The following is a 21047-nucleotide window of genomic DNA, read 5'->3' as shown; positions in this document are numbered from 1 at the left end:
AGCAGAAATATTCTCCAATTAAATATTGGGAAGACCAAAGCCATTGTTTTTGGTCCCAGCCACAAACTCCATTCCCTAGCCACTGACTCCATCCCTCTCCCTAACATCTGTCTGAGGCTGAACCACACTGTTCACAACCTTGGTGTCATATTTGATCCTGAAATGAGTTTCCAACCACGTAACCGCAGCCGAGCTAAGACTGCCTATTTCCACCTCCAGAACATCGCCCGTCTCCGCTCTTGCCTCAGCTCATCCGCTGCTGAAACCCTCATCCATGCCTTTTGTTACCTCTAGACTTGACTATTCCAACACACTCCTGGCTGGCCTCCCACATTCTACCCTACGCAAACTTGAGGTCATCCAAAACTCGGCTGTCCATGTCCTCTCTCGCACCAAGGCCCGTTCACCCATCACCCCTGTGCTCGCTGACCTACATTGGCTCCCGGTTAAGCAACGCCTTGATTTCAAAATTCTCATCCTTGTTTTCAAATCCCTCCATGGCCTCGCCCCTCCCTTTCTCTATTATCCTTCAGCCCCACAACCCCCGGAGATATCTGCGCTCCTCTAATTCTGCCCTCTTGAGCATCCCTGATTATAATCGCTCAACCACTGGTGGCCATGCCTTCTGTTGCCTAGGCCCTAAGCTCTGGAATTCCCTGCCTAAACCTCTCCACCTTTCTTTCCTCCTTTTAAGACACTCCTTAAAACCTAATTCTTTGACCAAGCTTTTGGTCACCTGCCTTAATTTCTCCTTATGTGGCTTGGTGTCAAATTATTTGCTTTATAATACTCCTGTGAAGCGCCTTGGGACGTTTTACTACGTTAAAGGCGCTATATAAATACAAGTTGCAGTTGTTGTTGTGTTGTCTGAAAAGGTGGGCAGGCAACTGATTTCTAGATCGCTAATAATACTACTGTATAACCAGACATTAAATGGTGTCTACACAAAGTAGCCATGGGGAACTTCCATTGCTGATTTTTTTTTTTTTCCCGCTCCCCACTCCTTCCCACCTGGCTTCCATTCAACACCTGTTAGCAAACTCATTATCACTTTACTGTTTGTAGGACCTTGTGCGCAAATTGTCTGCCATGTCTCCTACATCACCATGGTGACTACACTTCGGTAGTACTTCATTGGCTGTAAAGCACTTTGAATATGTAAAACGGGATGGCCTGAGTTTGTGAAAGGCGTTGTTTAAATGTAAGTCATTTTTCTGGTCCCAATTAATCCTCCAGTCCAGTGAGTATCCAGCCTTGGCTACATCACACTGAGGAGGCATCAATTAAAAACAAGGTGTGTGCCCCACTGGGTGGGGAGAGAGTCATACTGTAAGGCTCATGTGTTTCTTCTAGTGCCCAGTTCAGAGGAATAAAAATGGCAGCTGTAAAACTTGAGCAGTTTTTAACTTTCTCTTTTTAATATAAATTGTTTTCACTGTACAAACCATTCTTATTTACGGTAATTAACTTAGTTGTGTACAATTTCCTACTTTTAAAATCAATTTTCGATCACAATTTTACAGCACACAAGGAGGGCATTTGGCCCATCATGCGTGTGCCAGCTCCCTGAATGGGCTATCCACTGTTTAAGTTCAGAGGTTACCTAATGTACAATCTTCTACCCTTTTGCATTGAGCAATAGTTTATTATTACATAGAATTACATAGAATATACAGAGCAGAAACAGGCCATTCAGACCGACTAGCCTGTGGTGGTGTTTATACTCCACACCAGTCTCTCATTCCATCTACCTCAATTCAGCCTATCTTTTTATTTCTTTTCCTCTCATGTATTTGTCTAGTTTCCTTTTGAAAGCATCTAAGCTATTTGCTTCAACCATTTCCTGTGGTAGTGAATTCCACATTCTAACCACTCTCTGAGTAAAGAACTTTCTCATTTCCTTTTTGGATTTATTAGTAACTACCTTGTATTTATGGCCCCAAGTTTTGGAATCTCCCACAAGTGGAAACAATCTCTTCATCTACCCTGTCCAACCCATTCATAATTTTAAAGAACTCTAGAAAAGAGACTTAGAGGTGATATGATAAAGAAAAGAGCCCCAACCTATTCAATCTTTCCCGATAGTTGTAATCTCTCCGTACTGGCACCATCCTTGTAAATCCTTTTTGCACTTTCTCTGGTGCTTCTATGTCCTTTTTGTACTGTGGAGACCAGAACGGTGCACAGTACCCTAAGCAGGCTCCTAGACAAGTTTCACGCAACTTCACTAATTTTGAATTCTATACCTCCTAGAAATATATCCCAGTGCTTTTTTTTTAGCATTTTTAATTGCTTTGCTAACCTGCAATGCTGCTTTTAATGATTTACTCACCTGTATCCCTAGATCCCTTTTTTCTTCTACCCCATTCGGTTTCTTATAGGTGTAGGTGTAGGTGATGGTTTTTATTTTTCCTACCAAAGTGCATTACCTCACATTTATCCATGTTAAAGTTCATTTTCCACTTAACTGCCCAGTCTGCAAGTTTTCTAATGTCTTTTTGTATTAAGTTGTCTGAAGGGTGATCTGATAGAGGTCTTTAAAATTATGAAACACTTTTTGATAGGGTAGACATAGAGAAGATGTTTCCACTTGCGGGCGAGACCAGAACTAGAGGCCATAAATATAAGAGTCACTAATAAATCCAATAAGGAATTCTGGAGAAACTTCTTTACCCAGAGAGTGGTTAGAAAATGGAACTTGCTACCACAAGGAGTATTTGAGGCAAATAGCATAGATGAATTCAAGGGGAAACTAGATAAGCACATGAGGGAGAAAGGAATAGAAGGACATGTTGATGGGGTTAGATGAAGAGAGATGGGAGGAGGCTCGTGTGGAGCACCGGCGTGGACCTGTTGGGCTGAATGGCCTGTTTCTGTGCTGTAAATACTTTGTAACTTTGCATTCTTCCTCAGTGTTAGCTATACCCCCCAATTTGGTGGTATTAGCAAGTTTTTATATTGAGTTACTTGTTCTCTCAAGACCAAATCATTAATGTAAATTATGAATAACAGAGGTCCCAGCATTGACCCTTGTGGAACACTGCTTCTACCTTTCTCCAATCTGAATAACTACCCTTTACCCCTATTCTCAGTTTTTTAAGCCAATTTCCTCACCATTCAGCTATTTGTCCCCTGACTCCATATGCCCATACCTTTGTCAGGAGCCTACCATGTGGTACCTCATTGAAGGCTTTTTGACGGGACATTAAGAACAAGGTTTTATTATTGCTGCATGTGACGGTTCTGTTCTTCTGCAAACTATGGCCCAGAATTTGCTGGAGACTGACACCGTTGTAATGGCACATCTATATCGTAGGGCCCGTTTTATGGCGCAAAAGTACGAAGAAATTATGGTGTAAGTGACTCATACCACTGCTTACTCCACAACATAATTTCCTAGATTATTTGTGCTGCTCTGCTGTTTCCTGTTCCAAAATATTTGAATAACTAATTTTCATAGCTCTGCCTTCCTCTAAAATCAATGGCATGTTTGCTGAAGCAACGCCACTGCAATCATCGCTGTCAGCTGTCACTTAAAGCATTTAAGAATGATGCTAAAGGGCTTTCTGATATAAATATTGCTATTTCATCTTTTTTAATTCCTCTGTATAGTTATGGTAGGGCTACACACTGTCGGAACGGAAACAAAAGAGAACAAATTCTGCTGCTTAAACTTCAACCTTTTATACAGTTGCTAATTACATGTGGTGGAAGTGTCAGTAGGAGAGCATTTTGGCGACAGTGACCATAATTCGGTGAGATTTAAGGTGGTCATGGAGAAAGACAAAGACGGCCCGGAAATAAGGGTTCTAAATTGGGGGAAGGCCGATTTTAATATGATAAGGCAGGATCTGGCCAAAGTGGACTGGGAGCAGCTACTTATAGGAAAATCCACATCAAAGCAGTGGGAGACTTTTTCAGAAGGGAAATAGAGAGAGTACAATGCCAACATGTTCCTGTAAAGGTCAAGGGTGGGACCAACAAGCAAAGGGAACCTTGGATGACAAGGGATATACAAAAATGCATTAGGAAAAAAAGGGGGGCTTTTGGCAGTTACAAAAGACTAAAGACGGAGGAAGCCCTAGAGGAGTATAAAAAGTGCAGGGGCATACTTAAAAAAGAAATTAGGAGGGCGAGGAGGGGCCATGAAATAACACTGGCGAGCAAAATAAAGGAAAATCCTAAGATGTTTTATAAGTATATTAAGGGCAAGAGGATAACCAGGGAAAGGGTAGGGCCCATTAGGGACCAAAGTGGCAATCTGTGTGTAGAGCCAGATGATGTAGGCGGGGTTTTGAATGAATTTTTTGCATCTGTGTTCACTATGGAGAAAGACGATGTAGACATAGAAATCGGACAAGGGGACTGTGACATACTTGAACATATTAGCATCGAGAGGGAGGAGGTACTAGTGGTTTTAGCAGGCCAAAAAGTGGATAAATCCCCAGGCCCGGACGAGATGTATCCCAGGCTGTTGTGTGAGGCAAAGGAGGAGATTGCAGGGGCTCTGACACAAATTTTCAGAACCTCTCTGGCCACAGGGGATGTACCAGAGGACTGGAGAACAGCTAACGTAGTACCATTATTCAAGAAGGGTAGCAGGGATAAACCAGGGAATTACAGGCCAGTGAGCCTAACATCTGTGGTAGGGAAATTATTGGAAAAAATTCTGAGGGACAAAATTAGTCTCCACTTGGAGAGGCAAGGATTAATCGGGAATAGTCAGCATGGCTTTGTCAAGGGTAAATCATGTCTGACAAATCTGATTGAATTTTTCGAGGGGGTGACTAGGTGTGTGGATGAGGGAAATGCTGTGGATGTGGTTTACATGGATTTCAGTAAAGCTTTTGACAAAGTCCCGCATAGGAGACTGGTCAAGAAGGTAAGAGCCCATGGGATCCAGGGTGCCTTGGCGCGTTGGATCCTAAACTGGCTGAGTGGCAGGAGGCAGAGGGTGATGGTCGAAGGTTGCTTTTGTGACTGGAAGCCTGTGTCCAGTGGGGTACCTCCGGGATCGGTGCTGGGACCCTTGCTGTTTGTGATCTACATAAATGATTTGGATGAGAATGTAAAAGGTATGATCAGTAAGTTCGCAGATGACACGAAAATTGGTGGGGTGGTAAATTGCGAGGAGGAAAGCCTCAGGCTACAGGACGATATAAACGGGTTGGTCAGATGGGCGGAAAAGTGGCAAATGGAATTTAACCCTGAAAAGTGCGAGGTGATGCATTTTGGACGGACAAATAAGGCAAGGGAATACACAATGAGTGGTAGGACCCTGGGAAGTACAGCGGGTCAGAGGGACCTTGGTGTACATGTACATAGATCCCTGAAGGCAGCGGAACAGGTAGATAAGGTGGTTAAAAAGGCATATGGGATACTTGCCTTCATTAGCCGAGGCATAGAATATAAGAGCAGGGAGGTTATGATGGAGCTGTACAAAACGCTGGTGAGGCCACAGCTGGAGTACTGTGTGCAGTTCTGGTCGCCTCACTATAGGAAGGATGTGATTGCTTTGGAGAGGGTGCAGAGAAGATTCACCAGGATGTTACCTGGGATGGAGTGCCTCAGCTATGAAGAAAGACTAAACAGGCTGGGGTTGTTTTCCTTGGAGCAAAGAAGGCTGAGGGGGGACCTGATTGAGGTGTACAAAATGATGAGGGGCATAGATAGGGTAGACAAAGAGGAACTTTTCCCCTTAGTAGGGGGGTCAATAACAAGGGGGCATAGATTCAGGGTAAGGGGCAGGAGATTTGGAGGGGATTTGAGGAGGAACTTTTTCACCCAGAGGGTGGTTGGAATGTGGAACTCAATGCCTAAAAGGGTGGTAGAGGCAGGTACCCTCATAACATTCAAGAAGCATTTGGATGAGCACTTGAAATGCCATTGCCTACAAGGCTATGGACCAAATGCTGGAAAATGGGATTAGACTGGACAGGGATTGATGGTCGGCGCAGACCCGAAGGGCCTCTTTCTGTGCTGTATAACTCTATGACTCTATGTGTGACATCAAAGGGAAACTATACTTTAATTCTAAAAAGTCGCTATAAAGATACAGCTCACGTTTTGCCAGCCTAGATAATTCAAAATTTATTCCTGTTTATATTTTTCAGTAATATTCTGCCAGCTTTAAATAAATAGACAGATAAATTTGGCTGAAATTCCCATAGAAATCAGCAAAATAAATTCTTAACTATCCATTGGCTGCATCGCTCCCGATCCGCCGCGATACTCATTGCAGCGGATTCTAAATTATTTTTCCAGGAAATGGTGGCATAAATTCGCCACTGGAGGATCAGGGAGCACAACTTGTGGTGTTGGTGCCAATATCACCATTGCAGCAAATTCCGGGCCTATGTTTCAGTTTGTTGCTACTGTGTTGTGGTGCAAAATGCTTATTCTGTACTGCAGTGTTTCACTTAATCCAACAGCACTCCAGTGCACTTTCTAATAGTGTGAGATCTAAATCTCATTAAGAAGCACCGAAACAAACAAAATGCTCTAATTTAGAGCATGTGATTGTAATATTAGATTAACTTGCAAACATGGTCACCATGGAGAAAATGCAAGACTTCTGATGCAGCAGATTTTTGATTCAGGAAGTTTATAAAAATAAAGATAGTATAGTTTCACCTAGAAAACATGGGGAGAAATAGACCCAAGAATCAGAAACATATGAGAGAAATTATGAGAAGGTGCAAAGGTAACATTTTCTGCAGTAAGAGGCAGATGGCAGCTACTGGAGGTGACGATCCAACCCACTTAAGCTATTCCAGCGAGCAGAAAGGACCAGTGAACTTCTCAGAGAAGGATATAGCCGACCAAATAATGGGGGCAACTAGAGTGCACATTTGGCCCTCTTGAAGGGAGCCTGGGATATTGCTGCACACAATCCTTGGTGCATTATGCAATATCTGAACAATCACAGTGAAATTCTTTCCTGTTTCTGAAAATTTCACTGACTGATAGTGTTCGAAGCATAGGTACAGAAGATGCCTGAAGGAGCATTGGGAAGTTATATAATGCCACAGGCTTCAGTATCCTTCATTTCTGGTATGAGGTTGAAAGGAACTAGATAAAGCTGCTGAAACTCATTGCATCTTGCTCAGGAGAGTTAAGTGCACTTTGAAATTAATGACTGACAGATACCTGTGATAATGTTGGCTGGGTATAAAAGAAGCCAGTGACCTAGAAGGTGAGCACTGCAATGACCTACACTGGCACTTGTGCTGGGCTGACAAAATTTATAACCATGTGAAACTTCTTATCCTCTTTTAAATCCTTGACAGTTCATGTAGCATCTGCTTGTTGAATCTAAATCTACAGTAACAGTTGGTGTCATCTGGTCTGAAAATATTATGCTGTCTGTAGATCCTTGGGGATTGTTCGCCTCCCTAAAACTTCTGTGTCTTTTGAGCAAGAAGACCTATTGTTTTGGTACTGTTGCTGATAGTAGGCATTACTCATTTAAGATAAATTCTGTTCAAGGTTCCAATACCAAGAGAACTGTCTTATTAATGCCAGGTGCAGTAGCCACTTAACACCTCCAAATTGACACACACAATGGCATATATAATCTACACTGCAGTGCTATAGATAATTTACAGAAGCCCAGCAGCATCATTATGTAATATATGCAAATAGCAATGCTACACAACACTTACAGTGGACATGTGTGCAGTGTTTTTTTTTAAAAAGTAGTGACATGTCACAAAGCTGGAAAGTCTTGAAAACTTTGCAGAAATAGAATAGAATCTTGCCTGAAACAACAATTGTTTTTGTAGTTAAGCCATAACCACCTTTGGGATTTGCTTCATGCAGTGTCTCAATGCAGCTTGGGGGTTGAATCGTTAATATATTAGAGCTGTCATTAGTTAGGCATTGTATGTGGGTGGTCTTTCAGGCAAGTTTTGTTGGATTGACTATTAATTTTTTTATGCCCGAGTGCCAGTAGATGTAAAGACTAAATGAGGATTTTGAATAGCTGTAGTCATGTGGTTTGTAAGTAAATTTAGTGAAATGTCTTTCTACTCATTAGATACCTGGGTCATACTTTCTAAATATATACAGTGCAATAAGCTCATTGGTAATATTTAGTGGTGGAAAATTGATGCTAAATACACTTCTTTGCAGAGAATATTAAGGATTTTTTTTCTGAAGGTAAGTTATAATCTATGTTGAGTGTCCATGTTTAAAGGGCTTTCAGAGTTCTTTTAGGGAACCTGAGTTAATGGAACAGCCTAGTCTGAAAACTTTAAGCCTGATATTAACCTGGAGTGAGGGGCGAGCATGAGGCCTGCCAACTTGAGACCCAGGCCTCATTAGTATACTTCAGGCCTGAATCCTGCCTGAATGACATGGAGCTGGCTGGCTGGATGTTGGAAGCAGAGCGAGCGAGGCAGGAGGCTGCCGCTGCGGATCTGCGGGATCAGTCCCTGACAGTCAGGTAAGTGGTGGGGGGCCAGTGTCGGGGGAGAGGGGAGGGAAGCTCAGGGCAGCGGTTGCCCTAGTTTTCTTGTGGGGCCCGGAACAACCTCCTGGCCCATAAAGAAGCTATTTAAAACTTTTTTTAAAAATACTCACTTTTTTGGCCCTCTTCTGGGCCTGCACTGCCGACCTCACTGAAAACAGTTAAAATGGTGTCTGGGTCTGAATGATATCATCTGACCCCGACCTTTGCATGAATTAAGCCTTCTCCTGCTCCTGCCTAAAGCAATGGCCTGACACGCTGCCCGAGACATGCCTGCCAAAATTATGAGAGATGTAAGGTTGGTGCGAACGCAGTGAGTATCATGCTGCCACAATTCTAACCCCCTGCATGCCCCATTCACTTCGGGCATGAGGGGTTAGAATAGGGGATTTTGTTTTTACCCCTGCCATTCATATGGTAACCTGAACCATTGTTTGTTTGTGCTTTGCAGGACTATTAATGGTTTTAAAGAAACCATGAAAAATCCTGTATTAGTTACTGACACAATAATGTGATGATGTCATTGCATAAGTGTCAGCCTTGGCTCACTGGTAGCATTCTTGCCTCCGAGTCAGAAGCTCTTGTATTCAAGCCCCACTGTAAGATTTGCATGCATAATCTAAGCTGACACTTTAATGCAGTACTGAGGGAGTAATGCATTGTTGGAGAGGCCATCTTTCGGGTGAGATGTTAAATCGTGGCATGTCTGCCATCTCAAGTAGATGTTAAAAGGTCCCATGTTGCTATTAAAAGATGAGCAGGGGAGTACTTCTGGTGTCCTGGCCAACATTTATCTCTCAACCAACACCACCAAAAACAGATAAACTTGTCATTCATCCCATTACTATTTGTGGGACTGTACTGGCCGCGCTAGACGTGCTCCTATCTAGTTATCCAGCAAGTTAAACACTTATTAAAAATAATTCTTCGTGAAGCCGTTTGCTGTTTGAAACCTTTACTTGAACAAATTTGTGAAACTGTAAACAAAGATAAAGTATGTTTTGTACATAAACTGAGTACTATACATTCGATATTACATAAGATATTACATATTTACAACAGTAGAATAGACTAATTGTATAACTAACTAACATTTGGACTAACTTCTGTAACTATCAAATATTAACCTTTTATAAACATATTATTGTCAAAATACTACTCTGACAACATTGCTATTATGCTAACAAAGAAAGTTACTCACAGATATTGCGCTTGGCCTAACAGAGAACATCAGATTACATTGGATTGTGAATCCCTTATGGAATCATCCATTACTGCCAGGTTCTTCCTGGAATTCTACTTCCTGGGATTCTACTTCTTGGGTTACACAGGAAGAAAGGTACGACGGTCAAATGACCTCTCACAGGAAGAAAGGAACAAAGGTCAAATGACCTCTCACAGGAAGAAAGGAACAAAGGTCAAATGACCTCTCACAGGAAGAAAGGAACAAAGGTCAAATGACCTCTCACAGGAAGAAAGGAACAAAAGTCAAATGACCTCTCACAGGAAGAAAGGAACAAAGGTCAAATGACCTCTCACAGGAAGAAAGGAACAAAGGTCAAATGACCTCTGCTTCATACAAACACACTGCTAACACATAACCACCACCAGAGGGTGCTATCTGCACATAAAATAGTCCATCGGTCCAGAACAGGGACCTTCTTGCCATGTTTGCCTACAAAACAACAATGTACACTTCAAAAGTAATTCATTGGCTGCAAAAGACTTTGAGCATCCCTAGGGCAATAAAAGTACTATAATAATGCAAGTTTGCTCTTTCTTCTAACAGTCACTGCAGTTCAAAAAGTAATTTATTCGCCGTGGAGTGCTTTTGTATATCTTAAGAATGTGATCAGGTGCTATATCAATACAAGCAAGCCCTTTATCACTAATTATATTGTTTCACAAACATCTGGTAAATGATCAATTTATTACACAACATGCTTTTGCCCTTTAAGTAATCTGGAGCCAATTTCCAAAACAACTAATGTCCACGGATGTTGCCTGACCTGCTGAGTTTTTCCAGCATTTTCTGTTGTTATTTCACATTTCCAACATCCGCAGTATTTTGCTATCGTACTAATGTTTCAAGATCACCTGTGACTGAGTTGCAAACCAACCAGCCTAAAGAAATTTCCGTAGAATAAGTCTATTTCACATTGTTGTTAGTATCTTGTGAGAACGGACTCAAGTTACAGCTCTTCCTCTTATTGACGATCATATCCAGAAACCCAAGCTGCAGCTGTAGGAATCATTTTATCAAATTTAGGGCTTGCTGCTCCACAGCATGCTAGGCTTAAAATGTCAGGGAAAGCTTGAATATAAGCCTAAACTAACAATTACATTTTGATTGCGCCAGACTGTTAATGGGGTGAGGTAGAGGGCACTGTTAACAAGTACACAGATTCATCACCCCATAAAGGCTACTCCAGGTTAGAAAAGGAAAAAGAGCATCTAAGCTATACATCAAAGCAGAGTTCTTTCTATGACCAGAAAACTCCTTTTACAGTATAAAATCAGATCACCCTAGCTCAAGCAAATAAGTTGGAGACGAAAGAGGCTTCTGTAGGCATCATCTCTTCCAAGCTTTCTGCCTTTCACCCATCCTTAGAAGGTCCAGTAGACAGACGAGATAACAACCCATGTAAACCATGCTTAAAGATTATCATAGATGCATAGTTGAAGGGACCATCATTAAAGGTTACTACCTACCTTTTAAACATTCCAGTATAATTCAAGGATATTTTACCATTGATTGTCATTTCATCCCCCTCCCCCGGGACCATATTAACAGGCAGATGCTTTACCATCTACACAAGCTGTAGAGTCGGTGTGACAAGGAACGTTGAATACTGTTCTTGTTTTGTTTTCCTAAAATGGTTAAAGTTTCTGGTAATTAAGTTGTTGACTAATCATAGCAATCAGTTAGTCTATATCTGTGTTGAGTTAACTGCCGGAGCAGTACTGTAATTCATTGTGATTTTTTATGGTCAGAGTTCCTGATCCCACCTAGTATCCAGTAACTCCTGCTGAAAATTGTGTAAAGGCACTGGGTGAGAGCAGGATCAGGCTCAGCTGTAATGTTTCCCTTGCACAGCACCACAGCTACTGTTAAATAGCCTGTTGATGCCCCATAAAAACTTAGACATGAATATTTACCACACTAGAGGGCTACCAGTACTTCTGAATCCTAAGCACGAGTCACTACTTTGAGGCAGGAAGGCAAAAAGAGAAAGAAAATACTATCTTTGTAAAGCATCTAAACGAATATTTTTGCAAAAGAAAGAAAAATGGGAATTTAACATCTATTTATCTTCAAAAGAATACTGAAAAAGAACAAAGTACAAAGCTTGCCATTTTCCTTGTAGCACAATGCATGTAAAAATAACCAGGCTGTGTTCTTGGCCTTAAGACTCAAATAGCAGGGATACCTCATTATAAAAATGTGAGGTATGTGCAATTTTTTATTGAATTTTTTTTGCTTTTGCGATAACATGTTGACCTTTTTTACATTCACCATACAGCTAACCAAATTTCTTTATTTTCAGTTCATGCACCGTGGCCCTGAAGTAAATATTAATATTAGTTATAAAGCTACTCCGTTTACATGTGCTTATCCCTCTATTTACTCCTATTCTGTGTTCCCTTCTCTCTCCTTTTCTAATTTATATTTGAATTTAACTCTACATCCTATTACTATTCTAACTTTTTAGCTATATATTTTAACTTTACTCTTGTGCCTCTGTACTCCCGTCTGTTGCGGAGGCTGAAAATCTTTTTTTAAATAAAGGAGTTTCTATTGGTGACTAGGTCAATATTTGACATGGAAATGGTGTCAAAACCAGGAAGTACCTGCTGCTGATGAATAAAATGTAGTTTTCCAGCAATGAGGATTCCTGTTACAAAATGTGCTGTTAGCCCCAGTTGTCATGTTGGTACAGAATTGTTTTAGTGGGTATTAATATCTAAATATCTATGGCTGCTACAAATAATAAAGATAATTAAAAGACAGTTTCTCAAATTTGAAATATTCAACACCTTCGAACCACACAAGTTTACAGCACAGGAGCTATTCAGCCCATCGTGCACGTGGCTTTTTGTTGCAGCAATCCAAAACGAATCCTGCTGCCCATCTCGCTCCCTATCACTCTATATTTTCATATAATCTTGCAATTATATAGCACCTTTCTCCAAGGTACTTCTTGGAGAAAGAACCAAACAGCGCTGGAGAGTTGGAAGAGGTGATTGAAAACCTGTTTGTAGAGATGACTTTTAAAGGAGACGAGAGGTGGAGGACTTCTCAAGACCGTGGGACTGAGCAGAATGGGGCACGGGATGCACAGATGACTGGAGTAAAAAGACAGGAAGGGATTTAAGGTTTGAGGAGATTGGAGGTATGATAGGACTAGGCCATGGAGGGATTTGTAGATGAAGACAAGGATTTTAAATTTGATGCATGGATGATATGGAGTCTATGTAGGTCAGTGAGGATGGGAGTGAGGGGCGAGTAAGACGTTGTGCAGGACAGGACATGGGGGTGGAGTTTTGGATAAGTTGGAATTTATGGAGGGTGGAGATCAGAAGCCTAGCAAGGAGGGCTTTAGAGAAATAGAGCTTAGATATGACAAAGATGTGGACAAAGGTTTCATCGGAGTGAGCAGTCTGAGTTGCAGCTATGGAGGAAATGGAGCTTTTTGTGATAGCCAAAGCAATGGCTTCAGTCTTCCTGATTTTAATTGAGGAAATTTTTACTCATTCATGAGTTGTTGTCAGAAAGGAACTCTTGACAGCAGAGAGGTGAAATGCATTGAAGATATCCAGTGCCTCTTTTTTGGAATCCAGTCAAAGATGGTTATAATCTTCAATTTTAAAGGAAATGGTAGCAAGGATAGTTTTATCAGGACTGTGTGTATAATAAACTAAAGCAGAGAACTCTTTTTTGTAAACAGCACAAATCTCCCAGATTCAGGAAAAGTTGGTGACTAGTGGTCCTTTTATGCATTGCTGAGTATTTGAAAAGTCATTATTGTTAAATAAACCATTTAATGTTAACTTTAATTATTTTGACATGTAGGTACGTGTGTCAAAAGAAAATGATTCCTCTTGGAAGCCTACTTTCATTGTAAAGCCAGATGGAGGATCCCAAGGTGATGGAATCTACCTCATTAAAGATTCTAATGATGTCCGAATGTTGGCCAACCTCCACAGCAAGCCGGCAGTGGTCCAGGAATACATCAGCAAGCCATTACTGATTGACAAGCTGAAATTTGACATTCGATTGTATGTCTTGCTCAAGTCGCTAGATCCATTGGAGATCTACATAGCCAAAGATGGACTATCTAGATTCTGTACAGAGCCATATCAGGAGCCTAGCAGTAAAAATTTTCATCGTGTATTTATGCACTTAACAAACTATTCCCTGAATGTCCATAGTGGAAATTTCATCCATTCTGACAGTGTAAACACGGGAAGCAAAAGGACTTTTTCAAGTATTCTGGCCAAGCTTTCTTTGAGAGGCTATGATGTGAAGAAAGTGTGGTCAGATATTATCACGTTAGTAATTAGGGCTATTATTGCACTGGTTCCTGAATTAAAAGTTTACCATCAAACATATATTCCTCCAGGAAAGCCTGGACCCACATGTTTTCAGGTCAGTATGATGTATTGCACATCCTTTATAAGGTCCATGAATCTCAGTGTTGTGAATTTTATGTTTTTAAGCCTTTCTTTACATGGCTTAGTTTTTAAGTTTCTTACCCCTCTCCCTCCCCCTCCCCTTCACTGATCTCCCCAGGCCTCTTACTTTCAAAGAGACAACTGGATGTCTGTGCCCAGTCCTCTCCGAAAGTTCGTTTGAAATGAGTTGCTTGGAGGTGCACAGCAACAGCCCAGGATTAACTCTTTTTCTCTGAGGAAGTATTTCACCTTTGCTTGGCATTTCCCGCAGCATCATTTAATTGTGAAACAATGCATTGCTGCTCTGCAGCTGAGTGCTGAAAGAGTATAATAACTAGAGTTAGCCAGCACAGAGTATATCTGCCAGTGATTTAATAAATAAAATATGATACATAGATAAAATTTTACTTAATTTCTTAACCAATAAATTGGGAGGTACTAGGGTAACCCTCAGAAAAATGTTATATGTTTACAGATGGTGTTGATTATACATCTCCATCACAGTCCAAACCTTTTACAACAAAGGAAGCGGACCTGAGGCTAGGGTTACAGGGAGCAAATGGGCATGAGTCAAAAGCCGCAACAAAAATCTGCCCCTAGAATTTTGCCCCTAGAATTCTGTCTGTAAAAATAAGACGGGCATCAAAGCTGTCCCATGACTCTCCTTCTGGGTGCCAGATATATGCCACCACCATAGGAAGATGTAATAAAATAAATGACATGACAGCAGTGTGGTGGTGCAGGCATTTGAATGCCTGCTTCCAAGCCAGATATCTTTACATTTGAGTCCTAGGACTAGGACTGCCTGTCCATCAACCCCATCTGGCACTGTACGGAGCTAGTTCAGTGGCTATAGGGATCAGTGTGGTATGAAGTGATGCTACTTCCTGGAGAGAGAGAAAAAATTGTTTGGTCTCATTGCAAGTTCATCTCCTTTGTGGTTGGTCATTCAGCAGTATTAATGACAGGCATGGCGAAGTCTGCGACCCTGAAGAAAAATTTAGGATAAATATATTTAAAATAAACTAACCAAGTAATACACTCACACACAAGCTATAATTATCCCAATGGTTTTGTGTTCGATATATACCATGACTTGTTCTTTGTGAAAATAAGTTGCATTCAGTTTTTTTTTAAGTAACCACTTTTATAAATTTTGCGCAACTTAATACAAGGTATTTCAGTTCATGTTTATTCATTTCTAAGTTTGAGTTTAAAAGTTTAATTCTGCATTGAATATCTTACTGTTCACAACTATCGTCTTTACTGTTTTAAAAAATATTAATGTAAAATTTTCTAAATATTTTGAAATACTGCAATTCATTGGTATAGTGGGATTCATAAAAGTCTGCCTTGTACTAAACTGTTTGCAGGTTTGTTCCATTCTGTCTATAATTCACTAGTTGGTAGATTTCAAAGTTGTCTGCTTTAATTGTAACTTTTTAGGAACTATTGATATGTTAAAGTAATTTAGTATGGCTTGGTATTTTGTAGACCAGCACAGGATTTATTGGGATAGCCAGTTTTACACTTTCAATAACTATGAATGCAATACCACATCAAAGGAGGTCGGATTACGTTGTAAAACATGAGCAATTTATCTGAAATTCAGATAATGTTACTTTCCTGGAACACTCTCCAACTCAAATTTGTTATATATACTCCACTGTTCTTACAACAATTCAGCTTTAAGACTATCTTGGCTATAACATACATAGCTATCATTTTGCAATTTATAATACCATTAGATATTTCTGGCTGGATTCCATTCACCATGAGCAAACTTTATAGCAAGATACGAAATTCTAAACCTAAAATTTCCTGTACTCCGTGCAGAAATGCAAACTTTCATTTTTTTTTGTTATGCACGGACTTGCTCATAGAAATCTTAAAAATCACTAGCGAACCGAATGCCCAGAGATTATTACAATCTTTACATGGATGGTTTTTTGTTTGTGAACAACCATGGCAAGTTTCCAAAGTGAAGGGCACAGGGGCAAAATTCAGTAGAAATATGTGAAGTTTTAATAAGTAAAATGGAAACCATGAATTGAGTAAAATTCTAGTGGGCTAGGTTCTACTGTGCACCTCGATATAATGCTCAAAATACTTCTAAAACAGCACACTGTAGCTATGGTAGTAAAGTATGCGTGAAAACATAAAATACTTACCCTAGAGGAAGAAATGGAGGCTCCGAATTTCCTGGATTGCATTTACGCAGCAAATACGCCGGTTTCTGCACCAATCTTGCCTACAGGAATTTCTACTGAGATTTCCTGCAGAGCTGATTCGTCTACGCCGGAACGTAAAAATCATTGTTATGCAAATGCAGCGCCACCAATTGTTGCCTATTTGAGTTCCAACTTTGTAAGCTATTTTTAAAATGGTGTATTCCCCTCACAAAATACTTGCTCCATGTGTTTGTACTGATTTCTGTAAAAGCAGGAAAATTGCATTTGTGGAGTGTGAAATTGAGCGCAGTGCTGCACGTTTAGTGGTATGGCAAGAACCACCAAAACCTGCATAGTGAGGGGAAGGAAGTGTGAATCTCCATTAAATCTGGATTTGAACTCTCAGTTGTACAGTTGAGATACCTACCTTTTACCACCAGACCTGGAGAGAAACTTCTTTCTGGTTTAGCCTTTCATTTGTACTTGCTATGTCCAGTAACAAAGATTAATTTGCACATCTTTACCATGGTGTCAATTTGGGCAGCATTCAACACACGTCTCAAAGCCATTGTTAAAGTCTGAATTATTCAGAATTGTCTTCTGAGGTTAACTTCCCTAACAGATGTAGTTTCACTTTTGAGTGATTTTATAGTGTTGCTGTGCTAGTGACTTCACTCCGCACCTTCTGCCATGGTGCCTCGGGGGGGAAAAAATGACACTCCTATTCCTTAGTTGCGCTGAACCTTTCCAGGAAATTCTGGGCCATAAAAGTATGTAACTGAGTGGAATACTAATATAAAATTTCAAATGGACCGTGCAGCTCAAACTAAAGTGGTAGTTTCATTTTATATGCTGACATATGTATTATTATTACATAGAATTACTCAGAAATTACAACATTGAAACAGGCCATTTGACCCAACCAGTCCAAATTACTGTTTATTCACTGCCCCCGCCCCATCCTAATACCCCTTTATTTCCCTCAACCACTATCTAACCTATTCTTAAATTTTGACATGGTCTCTGCTTCAATTACTAACTCTAGTAGTGTATTCCACAATCTTGCAACCCTCTGTATAAATCATCTTTCCTGCTGCCTATGCTAAATCTCTGACATTTAATCTTGTATCTATGTCCTCTCATTCTAGATCCCTCAACCACTGGGCATAGTCTGTTTCAATGTACTCTGTCCCATCCCAATGTACTCTGTCCCATCCCTTAATTTTAAAAGTCTCATAAAAACATAAGAAATAGGAGCAGGAGTAGGACATTTGGCCTTCTGAGCCTGCTCCACCATTCAATAAGATCATGGGTGATCTACTACCTCACCTCCACCTTCCCGCACTATCCCCATATCCCTTGGTTCCCTTAGTATCCAAAAGTCTACCAATTCCTGTATTGAATATACTCGATGGGCATCCACAGCCCTGTGGTGTAGAGAATTCCAATGATTCACAACCATTTGAGTAAAGAAATTTCTCCTCATCTCAGTCCTAAATGGTCGAGCCCTTATTCTGAGACTGGGACCCCTAGTTCTAGACTCCCCAGCCAGGGGAAACATCCTCCCTGCATCTACCCTGTCTAGCCCCTTCAGAATTTTATATGTTTCAATGAGATCACCTCTCATTCTTCTTAACTCTAGGGAATATAGGCCTAGTCTACTCAATCTCTCCTCGTAGGATATTTCCCTCCATCCCAGGAATCAGTTTAGTGAACCTTTGTTGCACTCCCTCTAAAGCAAGTATATATCCTTCCTTAGGTAAAGAGAATAAAACTGTACACAGTACTTCAGGTGTGGTCTCACCAAGGCCCTATATAATTGCATAAGACTTCTTTACTCTTATACTTCATTCCTTTTGTAACATAGGCTATCATACTATTTTCTTTCCTAATTGCTTGCTGTAACTTTGTGTGATTCGTGTCCAAGGACACCTAGGTCCCCCTGCATACCAACATTTCCCAATCTCTCACCATTTAAAAAAAAAAAAAAAAAAGTATTCTGCTTCTCTATTTTTCCTACCAAAGTGGATAACTTCACATTTATATTCCATCTGCCATATTCTTGCCCACTCACTTAACCTGTCTATATCCCTTTGCAGTCTCTTCACAACTTACTTTCCCACCTAGCTTTGTATCATCAGCAAAGTTGGATACATTACACTCAGTCCCTTCATCTAAGTTATTAATATAGATTATAAATAGCTGATGCCTAAGCACTGATCCTTGTGGTACCCCACTAGTTACTGCCTGCCAACCCGAAAATAACCTGTTTATTCCTACTCTGTTTTCTGTCCGTTAACCAATCCTCAATTCGTGCTAATATATTACCCCAACCCCATGAGCTCTAATTTTGTGTAATAACCTCTTGTGTGGCACCTTATCGAATCACCCCTTAATCTCCTCTGTTCTAATGAGCTATTGAGCTCTCTTCTCGTATTCCCTCCTTGCTTTCTTTATCCCATTGTTAGCCTCTTTCCTTATTTTTTTTTCTCGCACTCATTTTATCAGAACCATATGCCCTCCTCTTCAATTTTAGTTTGTTACTAACTACTTTATTTATCCAGGGCATTCTGAAACTTGATATTTTTTTTAATGGTATATATGTATTTTGCAATTTTGCAATCTCCTTTTTAAAAAAATATCCCATCGTTGATCTACAGTCTTGTGTGCCAATTTCTCTCTTCATCTCACCTCCGCTAGTTCACTCCTCATCTTTCTAAAATTTCTCCTATTGTAATCTGCTGACTTTTTTTGTACTAACATTTTCTGTTTCTATTGAGACCTTAAACCTGATCATACTATAGCCACTACTCACCCACATTTAGCTATAAACTGATGAAGACAATGGTTGAGATGATTTATGGAAATGTAATAGCCACTGCTTTATCAAATTCCATTTTTGTTTACGCAGATTTTAGGATTTGATATTCTCCTCATGAAAAACATGAAGCCTGTTTTATTGGAAGTGAATGCCAATCCCAGCATGAGAATAGAACATGAACAGGAGGTAAGGGGCCTAGAGCCAGTCGGTACATTGTGAAGTGTTTGCCTTAACATATCAAAGGAAAACATTGACACAGCTGGCTAAGATGCTATTTCAGTCGTTATCTGTCAACCCATAAAACAAGAGTTCAAATCAGTCTTGAGAGAGAAAAGGAGATGAAGATTAATTATGATTTGGTAAAGGTGACAGATGCATTGAGTTGGCTAGGAGTCCCCAGTGCCACCTTGTCTGAAAGTTAACCATGATTTGGTACTCTTAGCTCGGAGAGAGCCAGTGCTAATATTGAGAAGAACAGGGATAGTTTTAATTTAATGACTTGATCAGCTCAGTTAAGACTTCCTCTGTATTGCTTCTACTGTGCACCTCAGACACATTGTGCTGCACCAATATAGCATTTTCTTCAGCACTATATATGTTAAACTTCATTTTTGATGAGCTAGATGGGCAGAATGGCCTACCTTTGAGCAGACCATGTTGCACAATGTTTGAAAAAGGTTGTTCAGCTTGTGTATTCAGACATACTGTGCAGGTAACATGCTTGCAGTTTGAGTCCATGCTTTTTGGCAACAGGATAGCAATCTGAATGCACTTGCCCTATTCATTTGTGGAAAAGTTTTCCCCTGGTATAGGCATTCAGGTTGCCACATTCTGATGCAAGTGATTTGAGATTTTCTTTGAACCTCTTTATGGTGATTGTGTTTATGTGGAGCTCACTGCAGTCAATTTAGTACAGAAGTGTAAAGTACTGTACATTGGAAGGAAATGGGCAACACCTGAATGGTAGTGAAATAGCTAAGTGTGAAGTTGAAAGAGATCTAGGAGTCTTGGTAAACTTGATGCTCAACATGTCTAGCCAATGCAGAACAGCCAATAAAGAATGTTGAACTGCATAGTCAAAACAGTAGAGAGGAAATCCTGATCAAATTGAATACTGAGCAAATCAGACCTCAAGTATTGTGTACATTTTTGGTCACCATGACATAAGGGGAATATTGAAGTGTTGAAGGCAGTGCAAAGATAAACCAGAAGGCTGATAACTAGTGCTAGATGTTTGAGATATGAGGAAAGGCTAGAGAGATTTGTGCTTTTCAGCCAAGAAAAGAGACATCTTAAGGTGACCTTTTATAGAGGTACATTCAAGATAAATATGGAAAATTATTTAAAATTAAATCACAAGTCGAACAAGGGGGTCACCGGCTCAAACTAGTGGAAAGGTAAATTTAAGAGCGATGTCAGGAAATTCTTCTTTGCACAAAGAATGATCAACACTTGGAATGGACTTCCTGATAGAGTAGTAGAGGCAAAGCTCTAATCATTTAATAATGTTGCAATGAAGGGACTCCAGAGTATTTCTGGATGGATGCACTAAGTTGGGTACATTGCCCTTCCTCATCTGTAATTATCTTGTGAAGTAGGCTGTTATTACTAGGGAAACTGGTATATTGTATTTCTTTTCAAGTTCTAAAACCCCCTGGTGAATTAGTGGAACATTTTGTGGTGATTAGAAGTTGATAGGTTCTTAGAAAATAAAAATGAAAAATTGCCAGCAGTAGTTCCATTGCTGATGTAGAATGTTTCAGCAGTAAGGATGCTGTGCTAATTAGGAAATGTTTCAAGCAAAAACCTTTTTCCTTAATCCAACCAAGTTGGCTCACTCCCTATTTATCAGAAGTGAATCCTGGGAAGCAGTTTACATTCCTGTAAATTGACATGTTTCTGCGTATAT

At 40.3% G+C, this 21047-nt stretch overlaps 1 protein-coding gene across 4 annotated transcripts in view; it reads left to right on the top strand.

Annotated features, from left to right (window-relative positions):
• The window catches only part of ttll11 (tubulin tyrosine ligase-like family, member 11), a 217714-nt gene that overhangs the window by 55118 nt on the left and 141549 nt on the right, over positions 1-21047 (top strand). For 3 of the 4 annotated variants that reach the window (XM_085965581.1, XM_085965579.1, XM_085965580.1), the window contains exons 4-5: positions 13545-14120; positions 19229-19324. In XM_085965581.1, the coding sequence (XP_085821707.1) occupies positions 13545-14120; positions 19229-19324 (672 nt within the window). The remainder of the gene's footprint in view (positions 1-13544; positions 14121-19228; positions 19325-21047) is intronic. The other variant, XM_085965582.1, reaches the window with a different exon arrangement.

The sequence above is a fragment of the Somniosus microcephalus genome, chromosome 23, assembly GCF_052327205.1.
Source record: "Somniosus microcephalus isolate GS21.2 chromosome 23, FLI_Smic_1.0, whole genome shotgun sequence".
Classification (NCBI taxonomy): domain Eukaryota; kingdom Metazoa; phylum Chordata; class Chondrichthyes; order Squaliformes; family Somniosidae; genus Somniosus; species Somniosus microcephalus.
This window is presented reverse-complemented; position numbering and strand designations above follow the sequence as displayed.